General features: G+C 41.2%; 1 protein-coding gene across 11 annotated transcripts in view; it reads right to left on the reverse strand.

The window, feature by feature from the left end:
- ORC4 (origin recognition complex subunit 4) overlaps positions 1-22,858 on the reverse strand; it is an 86,475-nt gene that overhangs the window by 56,172 nt on the left and 7,445 nt on the right. For 4 of the 11 annotated variants that reach the window (XR_012154238.2, XR_012154235.1, XM_073305436.1 and 1 more), the window contains exons 2-3: positions 6,529-6,600; positions 701-777 (exon numbers count right to left, since the gene is read on the reverse strand). The exons of 2 other annotated variants lie outside the window; for them this stretch is intronic. Coding sequence is in view for 2 of the 9 variants with exons in the window: in XM_073305436.1 (XP_073161537.1) it covers positions 701-777; positions 6,529-6,585 (134 nt within the window). In the remaining 7 variants the exon portion in view is untranslated. Of the gene's footprint in view, positions 1-700; positions 778-6,528; positions 6,601-7,820; positions 7,881-17,963; positions 18,053-22,858 lie in introns of all 11 variants that reach the window. 5 more of the 11 variants (XR_012154236.1, XR_012154237.1, XR_012154240.1 and 2 more) reach the window with 5 other exon arrangements.

The raw sequence follows: 22,858 nt of genomic DNA on the forward strand, positions 1-22,858 counted from the left end.
CCTCGCACCATGTTATTTTTTGGAGTCCTAATTTATACTAGCAAATGTTTCATTATTGGTTCCTGTAACAGGGTCGCTCACCCCTTAAGGCTGGAGCTAGCCACCCTGATTACAGAATAAGCCACATCTAGGCAAGATCAGGGTGACTGCCCTATAAAGAACAGCAGGAGGCTGCAATGAAGGGGAGAATAGTCAGGAACTAGACTGCTAGGGGTGTGCAGGTTCTAGCAGAAACTCCTTGCAGTGTTCTGACAAAGCAGGAAAGGCTCCAGGCAGGAAGACCTGGGAGAAGAAGATACAAACCAAGGTCTCTCAACTTTTGGATGAACTTAAACTAACAAACATTCAAACATTTAAATAAACAACCTGAGAAGGGATGGGAATGGACAAAATGTAGGAGTTTCTTGAACATACAGGAGAAAAATTCAGCCCAGAAGGTGATTTTCTTTTAGAAGTTTATACACATGAAAAACAGGAATGCAAGTCTTTCTAATAATCTAATTTTAAAACAAAGTTGAAATGAGTTTCAAGCTCTACTGAAGTTTTAAGAAGCTGCTTCTTTTAAGTGCATTTTAAAATCACTACTTAACAGAAAAAAGATCAAAGGCATAACAGGCCCTGTACAAATCAGAATTTATGTTTAAACTGAGGTCAAAATATTAAAGCAGCTGCCCACAAAGTTATGAAGTTGCTTACTCACTTGTACTGAAGTTGAACCCCAAACAGTTTTCCATTAGGGCACTGGTGACAAAATCTTTCACGTAAAATTCTTTGTACCTATTGAGATAAAGTAAGATTGGCACAAAATACGTAATGCCTTTAACACAGAGACATATACTAGCACCCTTAGTCAACTCTGCTGGATTACTGGAAGATTCATTAGTTATTTGTGCTATAGCAACTTGGGCATCATGCAATGAAACCGACTCAAACTGTAAATGCACACGTTAGCTGTCACTAAGGATACAGAGTGGAAACCAATCATGGTACATAGTCTTTAGTGACAGTCTTTAGTGACACAGTCAGAGACCAGGAGCAGAGAAGACAAAAAGAATCTATCCAAGAGAGAAAAGCAGTGTTATTTCTGCAGGGTGTCCATTTCTAGTGCCCTGATATTCTGTTGTTGCTTCTCTCCTCACCCCAAAAAATACATAATGTAGTACTCATTGCCACACTGGATTAGACCATTAGACCAGTGATCCCTCTAATCCTGTGTCCTATCTCTGACAGTACCCTGTACTACAGGAAGGTGCAAGAAAACCCATTGTATACAGTTAAAGAATAATATACTTAAAGCTGAAGTTTCTTCCAAAGAACTGAGTGAGGGTTTATACTACAACACACTATTTTTGTTATGTAATGCATGTTAAAAGAATGTTATTCAAGCTGAAAGCTGAAGCACTCAAGGTTAGAAACTGACAAATTTACAGTTGCCCATACAACTTAATTCTGCCTCCTTATTCATCTATTTTGTGCAGATACACTGTGGGGAAAAAAAATAGCGTGGGATCATGTCATTAAAACTATATCATAATGCAGACAACATAGTGGGACAGAATTAAGATTGCCTGGACAACCTCAAATCTAGTATTTCCTAACTTTTGAGTGCTTGATTTTGCAACCTAACTACACTGAAAGCTTTATTCCGTATATAATTTCCTAGATTTCTGGGGAGAAAACCTCACACATCATTTATCATTGGTAGGTTTTGAAGCCTCAATCTTCAGCACTAAAGCTGAGCCTTCTACTACTTGAACTACAGGACATTAGCTACCAGTAGAAAACTATTACCCCATGAGAGGGACAGGAACCTGCAATATGGAGATGGTCAGGGACACCTCAACCCAGTTCTTCTCTCCCACTTACCCTGACACTACAATGGCTCTGACAGCTTCCTGGCCTCCCCAGGGCAATGCATGCTGCTGCTTTGGCAGTAGCATGGACCTGACCTTAGAAATTCCATGTCTGACATCATGACAAAGTTTTTCCTGAAGAACTGAAACAAGAGAGGGAAAAATGACTTTTTCCTCTCTCATTAGAATGTGAACAGAATTTGACAGACTGAAGAAGAGTTGCTTCTTTAACCAGAGGACTTACTTCCCTGTGAATTTCAAAGGCCTGTTGCAAAGATTGGAAGCGTTAAAGCTTCTAAAAAAAAACTTTCCAAGAATCTTTTATAATGGCAAGTGTTATGACAACCTAAATACAAGGGCAATCACTAGCTCTCCCAGTAAAAAGAATATAATATAATATAATAGGTAATCCTAGTGTACCTGAGTTTCATCCATAATCTAAACCTTTTTAAAAAAAATCCTATTAAGCTCTTCATCATAATTTTATTTTGGAGCAATGAGTTCCACAGAATAATTACACACTATCAACTAGTATTCCCTTTTTAGCAGCAAAAAGTATGTTGCCTTTCAATTTAACTGAATGCCCCTTTCAGTCTGTATTCTGAAGAAGGGTAAGTAGAAGTATTTGATAGGTATTTACCTTCTTTAAGCTAGTAGTTGTGTCATTCGCTATCATATCCCTTTATCCTTCTCTAAACTGAGCATCCCAAGTCTTTTCACTATCCCTTCACATGAAAATATTTTCATGTCTTTTAATCCCTCTTCTCTTATTGGATCCTCCTCTATTCCTACTTACTCTTTTGAGATTGTGTCCAGAACAAAATGCATTACTCCTAGTGAGGAAGTACCAGAGATACAAAAACAAACAAACAAAACCCAAAATCCCACAAACCCTACCCATACAGCTCATCTTCAGTTTTACTTCCTGACAGCCTGGCATATACCCACCAATTCTTTCAAGCTTTCCATTTCTGCAACACTTAAAAAGAAACTAAACATTTCTTATGTCTTTAGCTTTCTGTTCGTAGTATTCTCAACTTCCATGCCATTTTATAGGCTTTGTTTGGGTGAATTCCCCCACCCCCAGAAGAGTAGGAGGACAGCTGGAAAAGTATCTTGCAATTTAACCAAACTTTCTTGCATTCCTTGATCTTCATTTTAACAGTATGCATAATTTCTGTGACAAGGTATGCTCAAGTATAAATGCATAATTGCTTCAAGTTGCAGTCTAAGATGGAGTCAGCTATTCTCAATGACAACTGATAGAGACTATCAAGAAAGAATTTGCATACATCTCTCAGAATGCAAGAAGTTGGCTTGGTCAAGTTAGCCAAGAATGTGAACCATTTTCCATACATTGGCAGCCACCTCTCCCAAACAGCCAGCATTGACACAAATTGAATACAAAAAGAAAAGGAGTACTTGTGGCACCTTAGAGACTAACCAATTTATTTGAGCATAAGCTTTCGTGAGCTACAGCTCACTTCATCGGATGTAGCTCACGAAAGCTTATGCTCAAATAAATTGGTTAGTCTCTAAGGTGCCACAAGTACTCCTTTTCTTTTTGCGAATACAGACTAACATGACTGTTACTCTGAAATTGAATACAGGATCTGCTATGCCAGCACATTTTGGAAGACTACTCAAACGAGTCTTCAATGACAGGGATCTACAAACAAGTACCGAGACCTTGGTTTACAAGGCAGTTGTCATTCCCCACCCTTCTCTATTGGGTAACCTGGGTAACAGACAACATCTCAAGCGGCTGAAGAGGTTCCAGCACTGCTGTCTCAGAAGGATTCTCAGGATCAGTTGGGAAGACCGACGCGTTCTCTCTGCAGCCAACATCAGCAGTATAGAAGCGCAAGTCATGAAATACCAACTCCAGTGGGCTGGCCACTGTGTACGTATGCCCGACACTTGCCTCCTGAAGCAAGTACTTTTCTCTCAGTTAAGTCAGGGAAGAAGGGCTCACAGAGGGCAGTGCAAGCATTTCAAAGACATACTGAAAGTATATCTTAAAAAGGGAGGCATCAACCCAACAAACTGGGAGGACTTGGCGCAGAACAGAACACAGTGGTGCCACACCATACACCAAGCCACAGCTCACTTTGAGAAGAACAGATGTGCTCATGAGACAGAGAAGCAACAAAGGAAGAAAGAAAGGACACAACACTCCAGGCAACAATGTCACTGCTGTGGGAAAACCTGCAGGGCAAGAATTGGGCTCCTCGGACACTTAAAAACTCGCCAATTAACCCACCTTGGGAGACATCATCCTCACATAGAGGGACAGCTGAAGAAGCTGCCAAAAATGGCACTATAACGATGTTTCCTGAAGGCTGTTATGCTCCTAACTTTTAGGAATGGTCTGTCTAGCAGTAGCCAGGCCTACAGACAGGGACACTGAAAAAGGAATGTCCTCCTGAAAAGGAGTAAACTTTCATGTGCATGTGGGCAATGGGGAGGTACAGTTGCATATTTATAAATGTTAAGTAGTCCTAAGGATTGTGGGCTCCCCTAAGATGACCTGAGGATCTTCATTTTGAAGGTATGACAAAAAAAGAATTTGGAAGAAGGGCTGTAGAGATAGTTGAAGAAAAACTCCGCAGGTATGGACACAGCTGGAATTATATGAATAGGCTTGAGCTACAATGAAGATTTTCTTACGAAGTCCTTACTCAAGAATAGAAAAACTTGTAAAGCCACCTCTGCAACAGGTGTTTGGGTGAAGCAGGGACAGAGGCATTACAATTTCTCTTGACCTTTGCTGGTTTGGCCAGACTTCTAAGAAACATTCTTTTGGAATGTTTTTGAACTACCTATGCTTTAACAGAAGATCTACAAGGAGAAGAGTAACAAGAAAGGAATCCAGTAATCTTTATGGAGGATTTCTTGAAATAAGAAAGAAGAGTCAGCAAAACCACCAGGCAGAAGACTCTGAGTTTTCTTAAATGTCTGTCAAATTCATCCCCCAAAAGCCTAGAGAAATCAGTGATGGGTAGAGCAGATCACTTTTAATGCCTGGTCCATCAGCAAGAGGGAAGCCTTGGTGGTACCTCCAAGATATTAACTTGCTTTCAGAGGGCTACATTAATCATATAAAGCCTTTTTCAAGGGTCTTCAGTACGGTTAAAGTGATTTTATTCTTCTACTTCGAGAGACTTAGCCAATAGTCTTACTGGTAAAAGAATTTTTTTTTTAGGTTTGCACATCCCGTACCACCACACAAACAAAGGAAGTAAATCCCTGACAAGTAAGTTCAGTAGCAAGACCTTGTTATACCTTACATAACATACTAAAGATGTTTGACTACTTATAAAGTGCAATCATGGCAAATAGATGAACAGGGCACATGGTGATGCATCATTCTTGTTTTGCTTGCTTACTTGTAAGTGTGGTATTCAGTAATTGTTCTTCCTGTCCTAAGTACAAATTAGAAAAATTCTATACTTCTCCCCACCCCACTTTTCATGTCTCTTAATGTGAAAATTTGTTATGAATCTAAGCCTCAAAATAATTTGAGCCTCACCCAGAGAGCCACCATTTACAAGTTCCTCAGAGAAGCTTAAAATTATCTTAACAGATTCATCTTCTCTTAGACAAACTGGTTATTTGCCTGTTTTGAATTAACATAGCTATTTACACAAGTCAAGAGTTGTGAGACAGTGCTTTAACACAAAAATCTGTGGGTGTCAGCAAGGTCTGCAGAGTTCTGAGAACTTATTAGCTAGCGCAGTAGCATAAGCATTTTAAATATAGTGGCCCTTCTGATAATGCAGTGTGAAAGCTGGAATATAGATGTATACCTGAGTGACCTAATTTTATTTTAAAATAGGTCAACAGCAGGATTGCAAGTACAACCAATGGCAAAACTCAGTTTTAATTGTAGTCATTAAGTTCTGGCAACATGTTCATAGTTAAAAAAGAAAGTCACACATCTACCATGGAAGACAGTGTATCCATAGCTGAAGAGAAACTGAGGCAGCAATACCAGAAATGTAAGAAACCTATTACAACCACTGAATGATTAATATACTATAAGTATGTTGGATAATATCTAGACAGTCAGTTTGAGGAGTTGAAGGGCACAGGTGTGCAGTTGCAGCCTCTTCAGAGAGCTCCTGTCCTACCTCACCTGGCCCCTCAGTGAAGGAGGAATTCGCCTGGGCTGTGATTCACACTGCACATAGGAAGAGGATAGGATCAGTCAATAACCCCAAACGTGAATTTGAAGACAGGCCAGGATTTGCTATTTACTTACCTTGAATGCTTACTTTTATGAAGTGTGATAGACTTGTTAGTGAGCTAATTGTAGACTACTTTCAAAATGTGACAAAGTACAGGATTGTCCCTAAGCATTTTTATTATAAATGATTAAAAATAATTAGACCAATTGTTTGAATACCTGTATCTAACCGAGTGAATTATCGAGCGGCAACCTGATGCAGGTACATAACTGATGATGCATGGACATGTACAGAGACATCAGTAATCAAAAGGGATCAAACTTAGGGTCTTCAGGATCAGATAATGCTTGACAAGAGGACTCCCTTAGTTGTTTTGTAGGGGAAGGGTAGAAATTCACTAAAGCCAGACACTAGAAGAGGTCAGTGTCACCCACCCTACACCAATGAATTAAAACAACAAAGGAAGATAGAAAAAGGTTGCCCACCTGTGAGATGCATTCTTCATTTACAGAGCTTGTCTCCTTTGACTTACGTTTACTCATTGCAGTAATTCACATCTTAAATAAAAAAAAGATTTTCTCTAAGTTTTGCTTTTTGTTCAACTGTATGCTTGTCAAAAAACAGTAATTTGAGATGTTTGCACACCGCACTTAATGCAATACCAAATCAATATTTATGGCAATGTTTACACATTCATAAACTGAACTTTTTGAGTAGTCAGGTTTTTCATATGGGATAAACAGGCAGTCTAACAACATTTTTGGTTACATCATATTACTGGTACAAACAACTAATAATATTGAAAGAAAGTCTTGCACCATGCCAGCTTTGATGAAGGCTTTGTCTACACAAATACACACTCACAAGTTGTATTGATATAATTGTATTAACATGGTTATACTAATACAACCCCCAAGTATGGACAGTTATACCAGCATAAAGGTGTTTTACATTAGTATAGCTTATTCCCCTTTATATACATGAATAAGTGATACCACTATAAAGAATCTTTATACGGATATAATTGTCCACCCTAGGACACTGCACTAGCATAACTACATCTGCTTAAAAAGAAGTCATACCACTGACAGTTATACTGGTACAAAACTGGTGTGTAGACCAGGCTAAAGCTTCCTGCCAGGAGCCCAACAAGCAATTCCATAATAATGAAAAGAAAGGCACTTAGTTGCAATGAAAGACTGAGTTCAACCCACAGCCAAGTGAAAAACTACAGTCCAGAGAAGTGACTCTCAGTGAGACAGGCTTCAGTAGCAATCGGATAGTGAGCAAAGGTATGCAAGAACCTTAGAAGAGCTAACCGTTATGGTTATGTTTGAGTTGACCAATTTTTAAACGAAATCAGTTGAAGAATATTTTGCTCTTCTAAAGAAGGTCAGTTTCTAGCTTCACAGGCAGTTACACATCTATAAGTAAGGTTTTGATGAAGCTGTTCTAGCTTCTGTGGTTGAAAAATAATCCTGTCAGCAGAGGTATGCCACATAATAGATAAAAGTAGTGTGGAAGAACAAACACAAAACTGTAAAGGTGACATGCAGTTTTTTTCCTTTCGGTGATCTTTGAATCCTAATTAGCAAGTGTGATCTGTATCTGTACAGAGATAACCTATTACAATCCATTTAGATAAATAAATAAATAAATAAATAATTTACAAGCCTCAGGCATTTTTCTGACCCCACGTAAGTAAACAAAACATGCAACAGATGTTCACAGAAGCCTTTGTGGCCCTTGTAACATCTAGGAAGTGAAGGCTTCTTACCCTCAGAAGGAGATTTACGTACAATATAAACTTCAGATTATGATAGGAACTGGAAGGGCACTGTCAACAGAGAAAGGAGTAGTAAGCAAAAAGTGTTCTTATCCTTATGAAGGGGAACAAATAGGCATAGAGATGGAGACTGCAGCAGTTATACACAGAATTTTAAGGGTTTGTTTCTTCAGGAAGGCACTCCTGTCTCCGATCTTCCTGGGGCAGCATAGTGGGCCAGCTGCCCCACTCCAGTAAAATAGGAGTTAAAAGCAGCCAAGCTAGGCTGATTAGGGAAACAGCCACAGCTGTGGTCAGCTCAGTTAGGGCCCAGCTGGCTCTGATAAGAGGGCTGGGGGCCAGGAGCTGGAGCACTCTCACTCTAGCCCTGGAGCTGAAAGGGCTAGCTGCCTGGAAGCAAAGTACCTGAGGCAGAGCAGGACACTGCTGGGGAAGGGCAAAGGGAGCTGGGGAGGCTCCAGCCCGGTAAACCCCCAGGCTGCGGGTCTTGTTGAAGGCCTACGAAAGGTACTGGGGCTGCAGAGGGGAAGCCTGGGGATAGGCAAAGGCAGCAGGTCCTACCCCCTTGCCAATGATGAGTGGCCATAACAGACTGCAGTCTGCCCCAGTGAAAGGGGGCTAGATGATGACTGGCAGTAGCCACTGAGTCAAGGTGAGTTTAGAGGGTTGGGGGTTCCCCGGGATACTGTGGGGTAGTGCTGGGGCAGAACCCTGAGGTAAAGGACACCGGTGTCTGGGAGGGACACAGGGCCAGCAGCAGGCAAGACAGTGACCAGCGGAGGGTGCTCCGAAGGCTGGAAAGAGCTAATTCCCAAGACAACCAGCAGGAGGCGCTGCACCAGTGAGTTATTACATTGCTACAGGCAGGTAGGAAGGAAGTTTACCCTTTAATTGAAGTGCTATTCCTTAGTATGGTTTACACTGTTTCAGGAGCAGAGAAATAAGTCTGAAAATTCTGATTCACCTTTTTGCATAACCAGAACGCAAACAGCAGTAAAACAAGCTAGCTGTCAAGTGATGCCCAGCATCAAAATTAGACTGTCTTCTCAGTGCTGATCTTGGACTCCTCCTGTGTTGAAGATATGAACATCTCCCCCAATGAAACCACATCATTTAATAGAATATCAGGGTTGGAAGGGACCTCAGGAGGTCATCTAGTCCAACCCCCTGCTCAAAAGCAGGACCAATCCTCAACTAAATCATCCCAGCCAGGGCTTTGTCAAGCCTGACCTTAAAAATATCTAAGGAAGGAGATTCCACCACCTACCTAGGTAACACATTCCAGTGTTTCACCACCCTCATAGTGAAAAAGTTTTTCCTAATATCCAACCTAAATCTCCCCCACTGCAACTTGAGACCATGACTCCTTGTTCTGTCATCAGCTACCACTGAGAACAGTCTAGATCCATCCTCTTTGGAACCCCCTTTCAGGTAGTTGAAAGCAGCTATCAAATCCCCCCTCATTCTTCTCTTCTGCAGACTAAACAATCCCAGTTCCCTCAGCCTCTCCTCATAAGTCATGTGTTCCAGTCCCCTAATCATTTTTGTTGCCCTCCCCTGGACTCTTTCCAATTTTTCCACATCCTTCTTGTAGTGTGGGGCCCAAAACTGGACACAGTACTCCAGATGAGGCCTCACCAATGTCGAATAGAGGGGAACAATCACGTCCCTCGATCTGCTGGCAATGCCCCTACATATACATCCCAAAATGCCATTGGCCTTCTTGTCAACAAGGGCACACTCTTGACTCATATCCAGCTTCTCGTCCACTGTAACCCCTAGGTCCTTTTCTGCAGAACTGCTGCCGAGCCATTCGGTCCCTAGTCTGTAGCGGTGCATGGGATTCTTCCGTCCTAAGTGCAGGACTCTGCACTTGTCCTTGTTGAACCTCAGATTTCTTTTGGCCCAATCCTCCAATTTGTCTAGGTCCCTCTGTATCCTATCCCTACCCTCCAGCGTATCTACCTCTCCTCCCAGTTTAGTGTCATCTGCAAACTTGCTGAGGGTGCAATCCACACCATCCTCCAGATCATTTAAGAAGATATTGAACAAAACTGGCCCGAGGACCGACCCTTGACCCTACCAAGAGGGAAAGAGTCATTCTTAAGTCCTGAAATGTGTTGATTAAAACTCCTTTAATGCTTTGAGATAAGGTGAGTGAGATACCATCTTTTACTGGCCCAACTTCTGTTGGTGAAAGAGACAAGCTTTCCAGCTCTTCTTCAGGTCTGGGAAAAGTACTCCGACTGTCACAACTAAGTACAAGGTGGAACAGACTGTTTAGCATAACTAGTTAACACACATTTTAAGAGCATTCAAGGTGAAGTTGCCTGTTAACACCTAGCCAGTCATAGGAGAAAATAAGGGGGGATTGTAGATTACAGATTGTTGTAGTAAGACAGACACTGAATATATTTTTTTAAGACCATGATTTTAGAGGCTAGCAAAGTTATGTATTTAAGCTGCTAGGCTTGTCTTTTGAAGGTGTGCAGGTTTCCTTTGAGGACGAACAGAGATCAGCTATGGAGTGATTGTTTTGTGAGAAGTGTTTTCTCAGGACAATATTTCAAGGCTAGAGAAAAAAAATCAGCCCCATTTTAACAGATTTTAAAATCTACAATGACCTTAGTGATTGATAGAGACTCTTAAAGATTTAAATTCACTTTTTACACTAAGGCTATGGCTACAGTACAGACCTTATAGTGGCACAGTTATAACACTGCAGCCACACTGCTGTAAGGTCTCCTATGTAGCCACTCTACGCTGGCAGGAGAAAATTCTCCCACCAGCATAATTAAACCAAACCCAACAAATGGCAGTAGCTATATTGGCTACTGCGTGTTCGGTGGTATTTTTTCCACACGCCCCGATCAACAAAGTTTTGCCAACAAAAGTGCTCATATAGATAAAACCTAAGACTAGGTTTAAGTCTAAACTAATGTACCAAAGGATTAAAATTATGCCAGACAACCACTGATCTGTAAACTTTATAAGCTTCAGTAACATAGTGAGGCATTAGCTTACTTGATCTTGAGACAGCCTCCACCCTACTGCACAAGCCTCTGATGCAAGCCAGAGTGTTCGCAGGTAGCATGACTTCAGACATGCTGTGGCTGATGAACCTGAGCTCAGCCCATGTACCATGAGTTTGAATCTTGCCAGTGGCAGGTCTGAGAATGGGCGTTGCACACATTAGGAAAGCTGGTCAAGAATTTTCCAGTGAAAATTTTTTATAAATCAGAAAATGCCACTTCACAGAAACCAAAAGTATTCATATGAAAGAGCTGCTTTCAACAAGTCTCTCAATGAGAATTTTGAAAAAAGTTTCTATATTGAAATATCCCACTGACATTTTGAAAATTAAATGTTTTGGTCTGACATGGCTGTGTTTAAGAATTGGAGTTAATTTGTACTAAAAAGGGGGGGGGGCGAAATAAGGTCAAAATGAAATGTTTAGATTCAAAGAGTTTTTCAGTTTGCCAGTTCATGAAAATTTGAGATTACTTTTTATCCTGAATCAAGAAAGGAAGTTTTCAAAAATTGTGAAAATTCTTGTTGGACAAAAAAAGTTTCCCCACCCATCTCTAGACATTAGTTGCTCTGTCTCCATTCTTTAGGGGCTGCCTCTTGAGTTTTTGCTGTAATACTTTGTTTTAAGAGCCAATAAAGCATGCTCTAAAATCCACATGCATACTCAGATTTTCCTAAAGAAAGGAAGGAAGTATTAAGTCAAGGAAGTCAAGGAAGAAAGTATTAAGGTGAGAGGGGATAAGAGTTCAAGAGCTTGTCTACACTTAAAATGCTGCAGTGCTTCAGCAAAGACGCTATCCACATCAATGGGAGAGCATCTCCTGTCAGTGTACACAGGCTACCTCCCACTACTTGACCTATCACTGTCTACACCCGGGTTAGATTGATTTAAATTGAGTCACTCAGGGATGTGGATTTTTCACGTCTTTGAGCAACACAGTTATACAACTTAATTTCCTAGTGTAGACCATGCCTCATAAGCAACTACATTAGGGTAGTCAGGGCTGTCCCTGTGGGGTATAGGGCCTGGGACAACCCCTCCTGCTGTCCTAGGCCCCATGCCCACTCCAACCCTTCCCCCAAGCTCCTGCCCTGCCTGTTCCCACCCCCATTCCATTCCTTCCCCCAAACTCGCACCCTCCCCACAAAGCAACGCTGGGAGCTGGCAGGGTAGGCTGGGTCGCTCGCTGCTGCCCTGGACCTCGCATCCATCCTATGGATGGGATGGCTCAGCTCTGGGTGGAGTAATTATGCCACATGCTGTTAACCCATTTCCTAATCAATGGGACACTATAATCAAAGAAAAGCAAGTAACTGCAGCTCTCAATGTCAGCATGAGCAAAAGGATAACTAAAACCAGGAAATACCCTCAGAGAGAGCCTGAGTCGAAGGACATGTGTAGTGTCAACAATTAGATTGTACCAGCATACCATCCCCAATCAAAACATTAACATGTTTATAGTGAAAAATAAAGATAAATTTCAACTGTCGACAATAATTCATCCAATCTACAAAACAAGCTTTATTCTTCCAAGTGCAGTAGTTTGAGATATTGGATTCAAGAAAATTTTAGGTGTGTGGCCATTTTGAAAACAGTTACAGCAAACTTCAAGTCACATTTTCCCTGCACAAACTGCTACAGCAAACTCAAGCAGTGTGCAAGCTACAATAAACTTTTAAAAGTTACATTGTAACCCATGTTAAAATGGAACTCCTGATGCATCCTTGACTGTGATGGAGCTAACACCCTACCATAACACTGCTGTGCCACACAGGATCCATGCGTAGAACTACTGGTGCAAAGTGTTTCTCAGCTACAGCCCCCCTCCAGAAGGAGGTGGTTTTAACATTTAAACGGCTTTGAAGCTCCCAGGCATAGCAAGGTTGTCTTTAAGTTCCTTATGCCACAACAATAAGATAGACTTTGGGAGAAGGGGAGCATCAGCTCACCCACTGAGATAAATGGGTCAGTTACCATCTTCACTCCTCTCCATGGTTCCTCCAACCTACTGGGGCCCTGGAAGTAACCTAGTGGAAGAACATGGGCAAGAAAAGTGAGAAATTGTTTTCAGAATGATTTTCTAAACAAGCAGCCATTCCATGGCCTAAGATAAAACCCAGGACTCTCTGAGGTGGCAAGGACACACTGAGGGGGACTGCATTTAAGGGTTTGTTGTTTTCTTAAGATCTGTAATGCTAGGGTTACTTAAGAGTGAAAACTTTTGTGATTAAGAGATTCCTTTCCTTTATTGCCATAGAGTCCCTGAAGGGTGTAATGGAGGGGGGGGAGGGAGAAACAAAAACAAACAAAAACAGAACTTTCCACAGTCAGTGGACTTGGTGCAGTTTCATGTTTAAGTAACTAGGGGGTGGAGGAGGGCTGAGGTATTGCTTTGGTCTAAGTGGCCAGACTGTAGGGTCCAACTACCCAAGAAGAAAGCTAAACACTGGATCTGCATTTGTGAATATGTTTATCAGTCACTACCCAAACCCAGGGGACTCTGGAGCACTAGGGATTCAGCAGTCAGATCCAATCACAACCATCTGGTGTCCATTCAGAGAGTAGAACTGGGCCAAGGACAATCTGAGCACCCCATTCTTTCTTTTTTCTTTCAGAAGCTCAGGGGAACAAGAAGGGAAGAAAATAGCTCTTCAAGCAGATGTCCCTGAACCTCCTCGGGTTGGGGTTTAGGGAGGGAACCACATTTCATATGAAGTTATGGTTGGTAGGTATCTGGTAATCTGAATTGTTCTCTCTCTCCACTTTGGATAGCTATTACTATCACTAATGCATATAGAAATTTATCCTCTTGATTTTCTTAGTGTGGGTGGGATATACCTCAACAGCTCCTAAAAACCCCTTACATTTCCAAGTACTGTCAATACATATTAAGGGAAAGTAAGGAACCAAGCATTTCAAATAACTAGATACATATCCTTAAACAATTTTTGAATTTCTGTGTACTTACTGAGCATTTGCAAGTGTTACATTAAATACAAGCAATAGCTTTCTTTGACAGGCTAATGGTGGGTAAAAATAAAGGCTTTCGTTAAAAAAAAAAAAACCGGTTTTTTTCCCCTCAATGCGTTTTATCAAAAAAAAACCCCAATCTTAAAATTAGTTAATTAAGATATGATAGCTCAAAGATATTTCATCATGGAATAGGGAATATAAATTCTAATTCTATAGTATGAGATAATATATTCATGTAAAGTTTAAGAAAAGCTTTGTAAACAAGTCCCAATAGTTCATGGATTAGGGACCCAATCTTATGTGGTTCCACAGGCTTTTGTATAGATTTAGGTTAATCTTTCTATCTACACAATGGGACTCAGTGCTCAGTCCAGAAGACACCATCAGAGATGCTTAGTTTTGCAGTTCTCAAACTCTGGATTTGTCTCCCCAGAGGTAACATTCTTGTTAACAGCAAAAATGTTTTTAAATAAATAGAGAGATGAGAAACAGACCTCAACTCTATTATCCCACTGCAAATTTGTGCGCACAGAGTCAATCCCTTACCTCTCTCAAAGTGCAAAGTTTCAAAAAGTTCAATGAATAGAAGATTGTTGGGACAAGGAAGAAAAAGTCTCAAGATAAATGTGAGACGCAAGGGACATATGCTTGTTTTGTTAAAATATGTTTGCTGTTGAAGAAAAAAATCCAGAATATATCAAGTTGTTGTTGTTTTAGTTAAAAAACAATTTAAATGTCTGTCTGGTGATGATCTCCTATTACAGCATGGCAAGAAAATCCTCCAAATGTTAAAGATTAACCTGTTGACTTGGAGATAGTTCATCTCCCAATGACTTCATAAATATTTGCTTCAGTTACTTTTGGTAAATGAAATAACAAACAATCACTCATTTTGTGATATAGCCGTAAAACTAATCTGAAAAGTTTTCAAAATAAATCACTTTAAAAATGTTGTGTACCCCTTCTAAAAATGAAACCTACATCTACCTGAGTTGTGAAGAATATGTATGAAGGTTCTAACAACCAACAAGAATGCACTTTTATGTAGAAATCCATGATTAAATAGAGTCTTCCTGACTACTGATTTAAATCAAATTGATTTAAATAAAATCCACCCTGCAGGGTAACAAACGTTGTGGATAGGGTGAGGGGAATGTGGTAGATGTGGTCTATCTTGACTTTAGTAAGGCTTTTGATACTGTTTCATATGACCTCCAACAAACTAGGGAAACACAACCTAGATCAGTGGTCTCAAACTCAAAATGACCATGAGGGCCACATAAGGACTAGTACATTGGCCCAAGGGCCACACCACTGACCAACACTCCCCCCCCCCGCCCCAGCCCTGCCCCCACTCCACCATTTCTGTGAGGCCCTGCCCCTCCCTCATTCCAACCCCTTCCCTGAAATCTCCACCGCCAGGGGGTACAGGAGGGGTGCATCAGGGGGCTCAGGACAAGGGGGTTCAGCTGTAGGAGGGCTAGGGGCACGGATCTGGCCCAGCACACGCTGGGGCAGGGCAGGCTCCTTGCCTGTGTGCCCTGCCCCCGCAGCGCTCCAGGAAGCGACCAGGACCCAGGGGGCACAAGGGTCTGTGTGTTGCCCTGGCTGCTCCTCCAGGTACCTCCCCCAAAGCTCCCATTGGCGGGGAATGAGGAACCGTGGCCAATGGGAGCTTCAGGGGAGGTACCTGGAGGAGCAGCCAGGGCAACATACAGACCCCTGTTCCCTCCATACCCCAGGTCCCAGCCGCTTATCAATGATTTAGATAATGGCAGCAAGAGTACACTTAAAGTCTGCAGATAATACCAACCTGGGAAGGATTACAAGTGCGTTGGAGGATAGGATTAAAATTCAAAATGATCTGGACAAACTGGAGAAATGGTCTGAAGTAAATCGGATGAAATTCAATAAGGAGAAATGCAAAGTTCTCCACTTAAGAAGGCATTATCAGTTGCACATATAAAATGAGAAAGGACTATCTAGGAAGGAATACTGTGGAAAGGGATCTGGGGGTCATGGTGGATCACAAGCTAAATATGAGTGAACAGTGTAACACTGTTGCAAAAAAGCAAACATCATTCTGGGATGTATTAGCAGGAGTGTTGTAAGTAAGACATGAGAAGCAATTCTTCCACTCTACTCCACACTGATTAGGCCTCAACGGGAATATTGTGTCCAGTTCCAGGTACCACATTTCAGGAAAGATGTGGACAAAGTGAAGAAAGTCCAGAGAAGAGCAACAAAAATGATTAAAGGTCTAGAAAACATGACCTCTGAGGGAAGATTTAAAAAATTGGATTTGTTTAGTCTTAAGACAAGACAGAGGGGACTTAAATAGTTTTTAAGTACATAAAAGGCTGTTACAAGGAGAAGGGAGAAAAATTGTTCTCTAACTTCTGAGGCTAGGACAAGAAGCAATGGACTTAAATTGCAGCAAGGGCAGTTGGGGTTGGACATTAGGAAAAATCTTCCCATCAGGGTGGTTAAGCACTGGAAAAAATGGGAGGTTGTGGAATCTCCATCACTGGAGATTTTTAAGAGCAGGTTAGACCTGTCAGGGACGCTCTAGATAATACTTGGTCCTGCCACAAGTGCAGGGGACAGGACTAGATGACCTCTCGAGGTCCTTTCCAATCCTCCAATTCTATGACTTTCAGTAGCAGGAGATGACCAATAGCTTGGGGCCAGAAAAGGTGCTGACTGACATAGTGTATTAGTGGATCACTTGCACATTGCCAAAGCCCTTCTTAAGACTCACTCACATGCTACTCTTCTGCTGTGTTGCAGCCAAGTTAAATTCACATAATTGAGGCACTGGTTCATACACAAGCGATAAGGAAATATGAGATCAGCATAAGGACTGGGAAAATGAGACAGAAGAAACTGTCACATACGGTCAAGTAAATAACTTCTTTTGGAAATCCCAGAGATGAATCTTAAGAAGATGGCATCCTATAGTTGTTTGTTGTTTTGTTTGCTTGCTTACAGTGGGGTAGTGGAGGAAGCAATAGCAGCATAGCATTAAAGAACAAGGCACTGAATGGCTTTATTTTCAAGGATGAAGTTTAGAATCTGGAGAACACCCGACAACCAGAGTTGTACAGAACTCTTGGCTGTCCTTAAAATTTACATTTTGAGAAACTGAGCTATAGAAGGCAAGAAAAAGCTGGACAAGTGATTTCAGAAAAGTTACTAGAACACAACAGTAAGAGGGTTGCCGTTGTTAAAAAGGGGAAGTTTTCAAAAAGCTATTTTGAGTGGCAAAGAAGTGCATGGACACTGTCAACACTCATTACCCTTCTGTATTCACAATAACCACTGTCCCAATGTTTAAGTGCTTTATCTGCCATCATTCTCAGGTGTAATTATTCTCTTATTTATTTAGGAAGTTTTAACAGGTTTACAAATCCTTGCCATGTAAGTATCCGGGACCAAAAAAAAATAAAATCACTACAACAGTAAGCTTTTGTTTGGAGAAAAAGTAATATAATCAGATCTCTCTGTTTAACAGTGTGTTACCATATTAGTGAGTGAGCATCTTTACATTACCTATGACATGCTGTTTCTGGCAATTTTATTACATTAAGTGACATGTCCGATTACCACATTTAACAAGCCAACCATGTCGATCAAATGTTAATATTCAAAAAAGTTGGAAAAGTATACTAGTTTTTTTTTAAGTGACTATACTTTGAATATTAAATACATGGTAACCAAATATCTGTTTCTATTTTTCCCCTCTCTCAATTTTGCTGGGTATGTAATCAGTGCATTGTTTTTAAAATAAAAATCTCCCTTTTTTAAAAAAAAGCTTCAGCATAATAAAGAGCTCAATTCTGCAGAGATTCCACAGTTGGTAATGTCACTGAAGTCAGTGGAATTTTACATATGAAGCCGTTTCAAATAACTCCTTCAGTAGCACAATATTTATTATACAATATTAAAAAGGAATTTTCAATTTTCTTCAGAAACCACTGTTTTCAGAGGTGCCATTCAGTGAATGGGAGAGTCATCTCAGGGTTGGATCTGGCCATTTTAATGGTACAGAATGGTGAGAGCCAGTAAACATTAACTATGCCAAATACTAACAGAAATAGTTCTGGCCTTGTTCAGAGAAGTATACTTGCCAAACTTCTTGAAAAATGCAATAGTCCAGAAGCTCTCTCTTGACACTGATAACCTCTCCAGCTACTGTTGTCTCTCTAACCTTCCTTTCCTGGGCAAAATAATCAAGAAAGCACATGTTACATCAACTAATGTCCCACATGCATTACAATCAGCCTTTGGGCCAGGGCACAGCACTGAGGCAACTCTAGTAGCACTTTAGATCATTGACACAGGCAAAATCTTAATGCTCATACTGATGGACCTCTACAGCATTCCACAGAGCAGACCTTAATGTACTATTAAGAAGCCTTATGACACACTAAGAATAAACATTACAGAATTACAGTGGTTCCAATCATTCCTTTCAAGAAGAACGACGAGTGGTAAGAGGTAATTACTCCTCCTTTCCAAAGGTGCTCAAGTGTAGAGTCCCTCAAGGATCCATGCTATTTGCCCCATTTCTCTTCCATACTTTTGTGAAGCCCCTGATGTCTCTCTGAGTTACTCCTGTCTACACCTAAGATGCTGCAGCAGCGTGCTTCAGTGTAGATACTACTTACATCGGCGTAGGTAATCCACCTCCCCGAAATGCAGTAGCTATGTCAACGGAAGAGACATAGCCATACCAACATAAATTCCTCGTGTAGACCAGACCTTAGTTGCCAACAATCCGCAGACAACACAATTATTTCTCTCATTCAGCACTGATGCAACTACTGCCACTAACAGGATATTAGTATGCCTACAAGAGACCAGCTCTTGGATGGGCACCATGATGGCAGATGAAGTAGTGTTGATAAACGCAAAGTAATGCACATTGGAGGGGAATAAAATTAACTAAATTAACTGTATTACTCAAGAAAGGGACCTGGGCATCACTGTAGACAGCTCAATGTACCCCTGTGGTAAAAAAGGTCACACGATGTTAGGATGCATTAGGAATGGGAGGGAGATCAATATGGAAATCATAATGCTATTATAGAAATCTCTGAATTAGATGAACTATGGGTCTCGTCCAATTAGCCAATTCTTGTGTAACTTTGTAAGTCCTGCTTTGTGCTTTCAGCCTAAATCTTATTCTATATCAGATTATAAAGAAAACAAAAGTCCTACTGACTTGCCAGTTACTCATGTTTAATGCACTTGAATTTTTGCTAATTTGCTCCCCAAATGGCTGTAGTGATCGTAAAGCCACAATTTCTTTTATATTTTAATCTAGTAACTTTTCATGAGGGCACAAACAACCCATAAAAAGCTTGTAAACTTCTGTATGTATTTTATGTTAGGCGATTCCAGTACACCAGGAATGTTCTCATATTATAAATCAGTTTCATCCTACTGTCAAAGTCAAATTTTTTATTATATTTTACCTTTCAAGAAGAACCTCATTCTCTAGTTACCTTTTAGTAAGCAGAACTCCTCTGTTAACAACCATCAATTTCGGTCTACTTCTAGACATACATGTTTTAGTGAAGAGTCTATTTCCAATATACATGGGGGCCACTTCTAAAGGCACAGTGATTTAAATTATATGGAGAGAAACGAGTTTCCCATTTCAAATCACAATCTGCTGCAAGTAAGTCACCCCTCTTACTGAGCAGTGTAACAACCTGCACTTTCAGAACAATAATTTAAATATTCACCTAACCTGGTCACCAGTTTGCTGTAAAAAGACTGAATTCTTTCCTCCCTCCATGCCCACATCCTCAGCTAAAAAGAGAAGCAGCAGCAGACCAATCATAGCAAGTACTCTGAAAAGCTAAGCTGCACAGTGAACTCCACTAGTTTAGATAGATTTTTCTACTTTTAAAAAAAAACAAAGAATGTAGCCTTCTGCAAGACCGGTGTATGTTCAAATTTTCTTTAGTTACAAAGCTTCTTTGTAACATATTAATGAAATTAAGATCTGAGACTTGATTTGGCCCTCAGACTGCCTTCTTAATGAATTTGAAATATCTAATAAATTCAGACATACTTAATTTTAATTGAGTTATTTGTGAAGGGCCGGAATATGGCACCTTCTCTTACATTTGGTAGTTCTATTGAACTCATTGGATTACGTACTCATTGAGAATAAAAGTAGCAGAATCAGGCCCTGTGTGTATAATTATTTATATATGTTCTCAGCAAGGTTAATGTTTGATTTACACTATACATATTATGAGCTTGATACAGAAATTACTGGGGGAAATTTAATGTCCTGTGTTACACAGGTCACGGTAGGTGATCACAATGGTCCTTTCTGGCCTTTGATAAGATGACATAGAAGCTACTAGTCAAAAAGTTTCAAATTACCTCCACTATAGCTAAGGCTATGTCCACATTAGGAGATCGTTATCAGTATAGAAATAATGGTATACTGTATCATCAAAGTGTTCCTACTGTAGATGCAGCCAAAACAGCAAACCACATTCTATACCAGTAAAAGCAGTTTTGCCAGTGCAGCTGCATCTACAATACAACACAGCTGTACTGGCAGAAGTCTGTACTGTAGACAAGGCCTAACTCCCTAGAATGGTATGTACAGTCAATACAGTGTGAATTCGGTTCATCTCCAGGGCTCAGAAGCAGCTGCTACATGCTCTACTCCCGAGGGCATTATGCACCAAAAAACTAAAAATTCTGCAAATTTTATTTGTCAAATAAATGTGGAGGCTCCAGCATGGCACTGGGGAACACAGGCCACTAGCTGCACAGAGGAAGTAGATCAGATGCGGGAACAGTTCTCTGTACAGGGATCCCTATCCCTGAGCTGAAGAGCAATGGGTGCAGGAAGCGGGGGGAGTTTGCAGAGCTTCCTGAAGCCGGAGAAGAAATTTGGGGGTAGGTCTGACCCAGCCCCGGATGCCATGCAGGGGAAGAGAAAATCCCATCCTCCCCAGCCAAGCCGGGACTACCAGCTAAGCACAGTGCAATGTAGGAACCACCAGTGGGTCTTCCCCAGTCCCGCCTCCTGCCCCACAGTCATTTACCTCTGGCCAGCTGCCCTTAGCAACTGAAACTCACTGATGGGGACGGTCGCAGGACTGCACTTCTGGCTTCCTTTTGCTTCCCCATCAGAAAGTCATTTTTTGGCAGGGAAGCAAAGAAATCTGTGGGTGACATGAATTCTGCACATTACTCCCCCAGGAGTAATGTGCATATGCCTTACTGAAATTTCTCTGAAGGTACTATCATGTTCTACAGAATTTCAGCTTTCACTAAAAAAACAAAGTCTCTAACTGTTAGAGTTGCACAGAATGGTTCAAAATTTGAGCCAAAAAACCAGCAAAGATGTCTATGGATGTCAAGGTTCCTTCCCCACTCTGAATTCTAGGGTACAGATATGGGGCCCTACATGAAAGACCCCCGAAGCTTATTCTTACCAGCTTAGGTTAAATGCTGCCACCACCAAAGTGTTAAACAAAGAACAGGGGAAGTGCCCCCTTGGAAATGTCTCCCCTCGCCCCCAAAATATCCCCGTCAAGCACTACACCCCCTTTCCTGGGGAAGGCTTCATAAAAATCCTCAACAATTTCCATAGGTGAACACAGACACACACCCTTGGATCTTAAGAACAATGAGAAAGCAATCAGGTTCTTAAAAGAAGAATATTAAAGAAAAAGTAAAAGAATCACCTCTGTAAAATCAGGTAAATACCTTACAGGGTAATCAGATTCAAAACATAAGGTTTTGCCTAGAAGGATTCTCTAGTTACAAAAAGACACACAAACAGGAATATACAACCCATTCAGCACAACTTATTTTATCAGTCATTTAAAAAAACAGAATCTAACGCATATCTAATTAGATTGCTTATTAACTCTTTACAGGAGTTCTGACCTGCACTACCGCTCTGGTCCCGGCAAAAGCATCACACAGACAGAGAGAACCCTTTGTTTCGCTCCAGCTTTCAAAGTATCTTGTCTCCTCATTGGTCATTTTGGTCAGGTGCCAGCAAGATTATTTTAGCTTCTTAACCCTTTACAGGTGAAAGGGTTTTTCCTCTGGCCAGGAGGGATTTTAAAGGTGTTTACCCTTCCCTTTATATTATGACATGCCCCCCAAATCACAGATAGGGTGAAACGCTGGCTGGGATTTCTTCCTGGAGCTCTAGGAGAGAACAGAGTTAATAAGACACATGCACCTCTAAATATACTACCAAGTATATAAAGATGAACAATATTCTCCACATCTCAAGGACGCTTGTAACCAGTTGATTCTGGAAAACTTTCACAGGAGAGTGCATCAGCCACTTTGTTAGAAGATCCTAAGATGTGTTGGATGTCGAAATCAAAATGTTGGAGAGCTGAACTCCACCAAATAAGCTTTTTGTTATTTCCCATGGTGGTATGAAGCCACTGTAGCGCAGCATGGTCCGTTTGGAGGTGGAAACACCGTCCCCAAATATATGGGCGTAGCTTTTCCAGAGCGACTGACCAGTTGCTTTCCCTCTCAGACAGCTTCTTGCTGAGAAACACTACAGGATGGAATTTTTGATCCGGTCCTTCCTGCATTAAAACTGCTCCCACACCACGCTTGGACGCATCTGTGGTTACTAAGAACGGTTTGTCAAAGTCTGGAGCCCTGAGACTCAGACATGAGTGTCGCTTTAAGCTGGTTAAAGGCCTTCTGACACTCTTCAGTCCACTAAACGGCATTTGGCTGTTTCTTTTTGGTTAGGTCTGTCAGTGGGCCGGCAATTTGGCTGTATTGCGGTACCAATCGCCTGTAATATCCGGCCAAGCCTAAGAAGGACTGGACCTGTTTCTTTGTCTTTGGGACAGGTCACATTTGGATAGAATCCACTTTGGCCTGTAGGGGGGTTGATAGTTCCTTGGCCCACCTGGTGTCCAAGGTAAGTCACTCTGTTTAGGCCTGTTTGACACTTCTTAGCCTTAACAGTTAGTCCTGCCTCCCTTATGTGCTCGAAGAC

Source organism: Lepidochelys kempii, chromosome 11, assembly GCF_965140285.1.
Source record: "Lepidochelys kempii isolate rLepKem1 chromosome 11, rLepKem1.hap1, whole genome shotgun sequence".
Taxonomy (NCBI): domain Eukaryota; kingdom Metazoa; phylum Chordata; order Testudines; family Cheloniidae; genus Lepidochelys; species Lepidochelys kempii.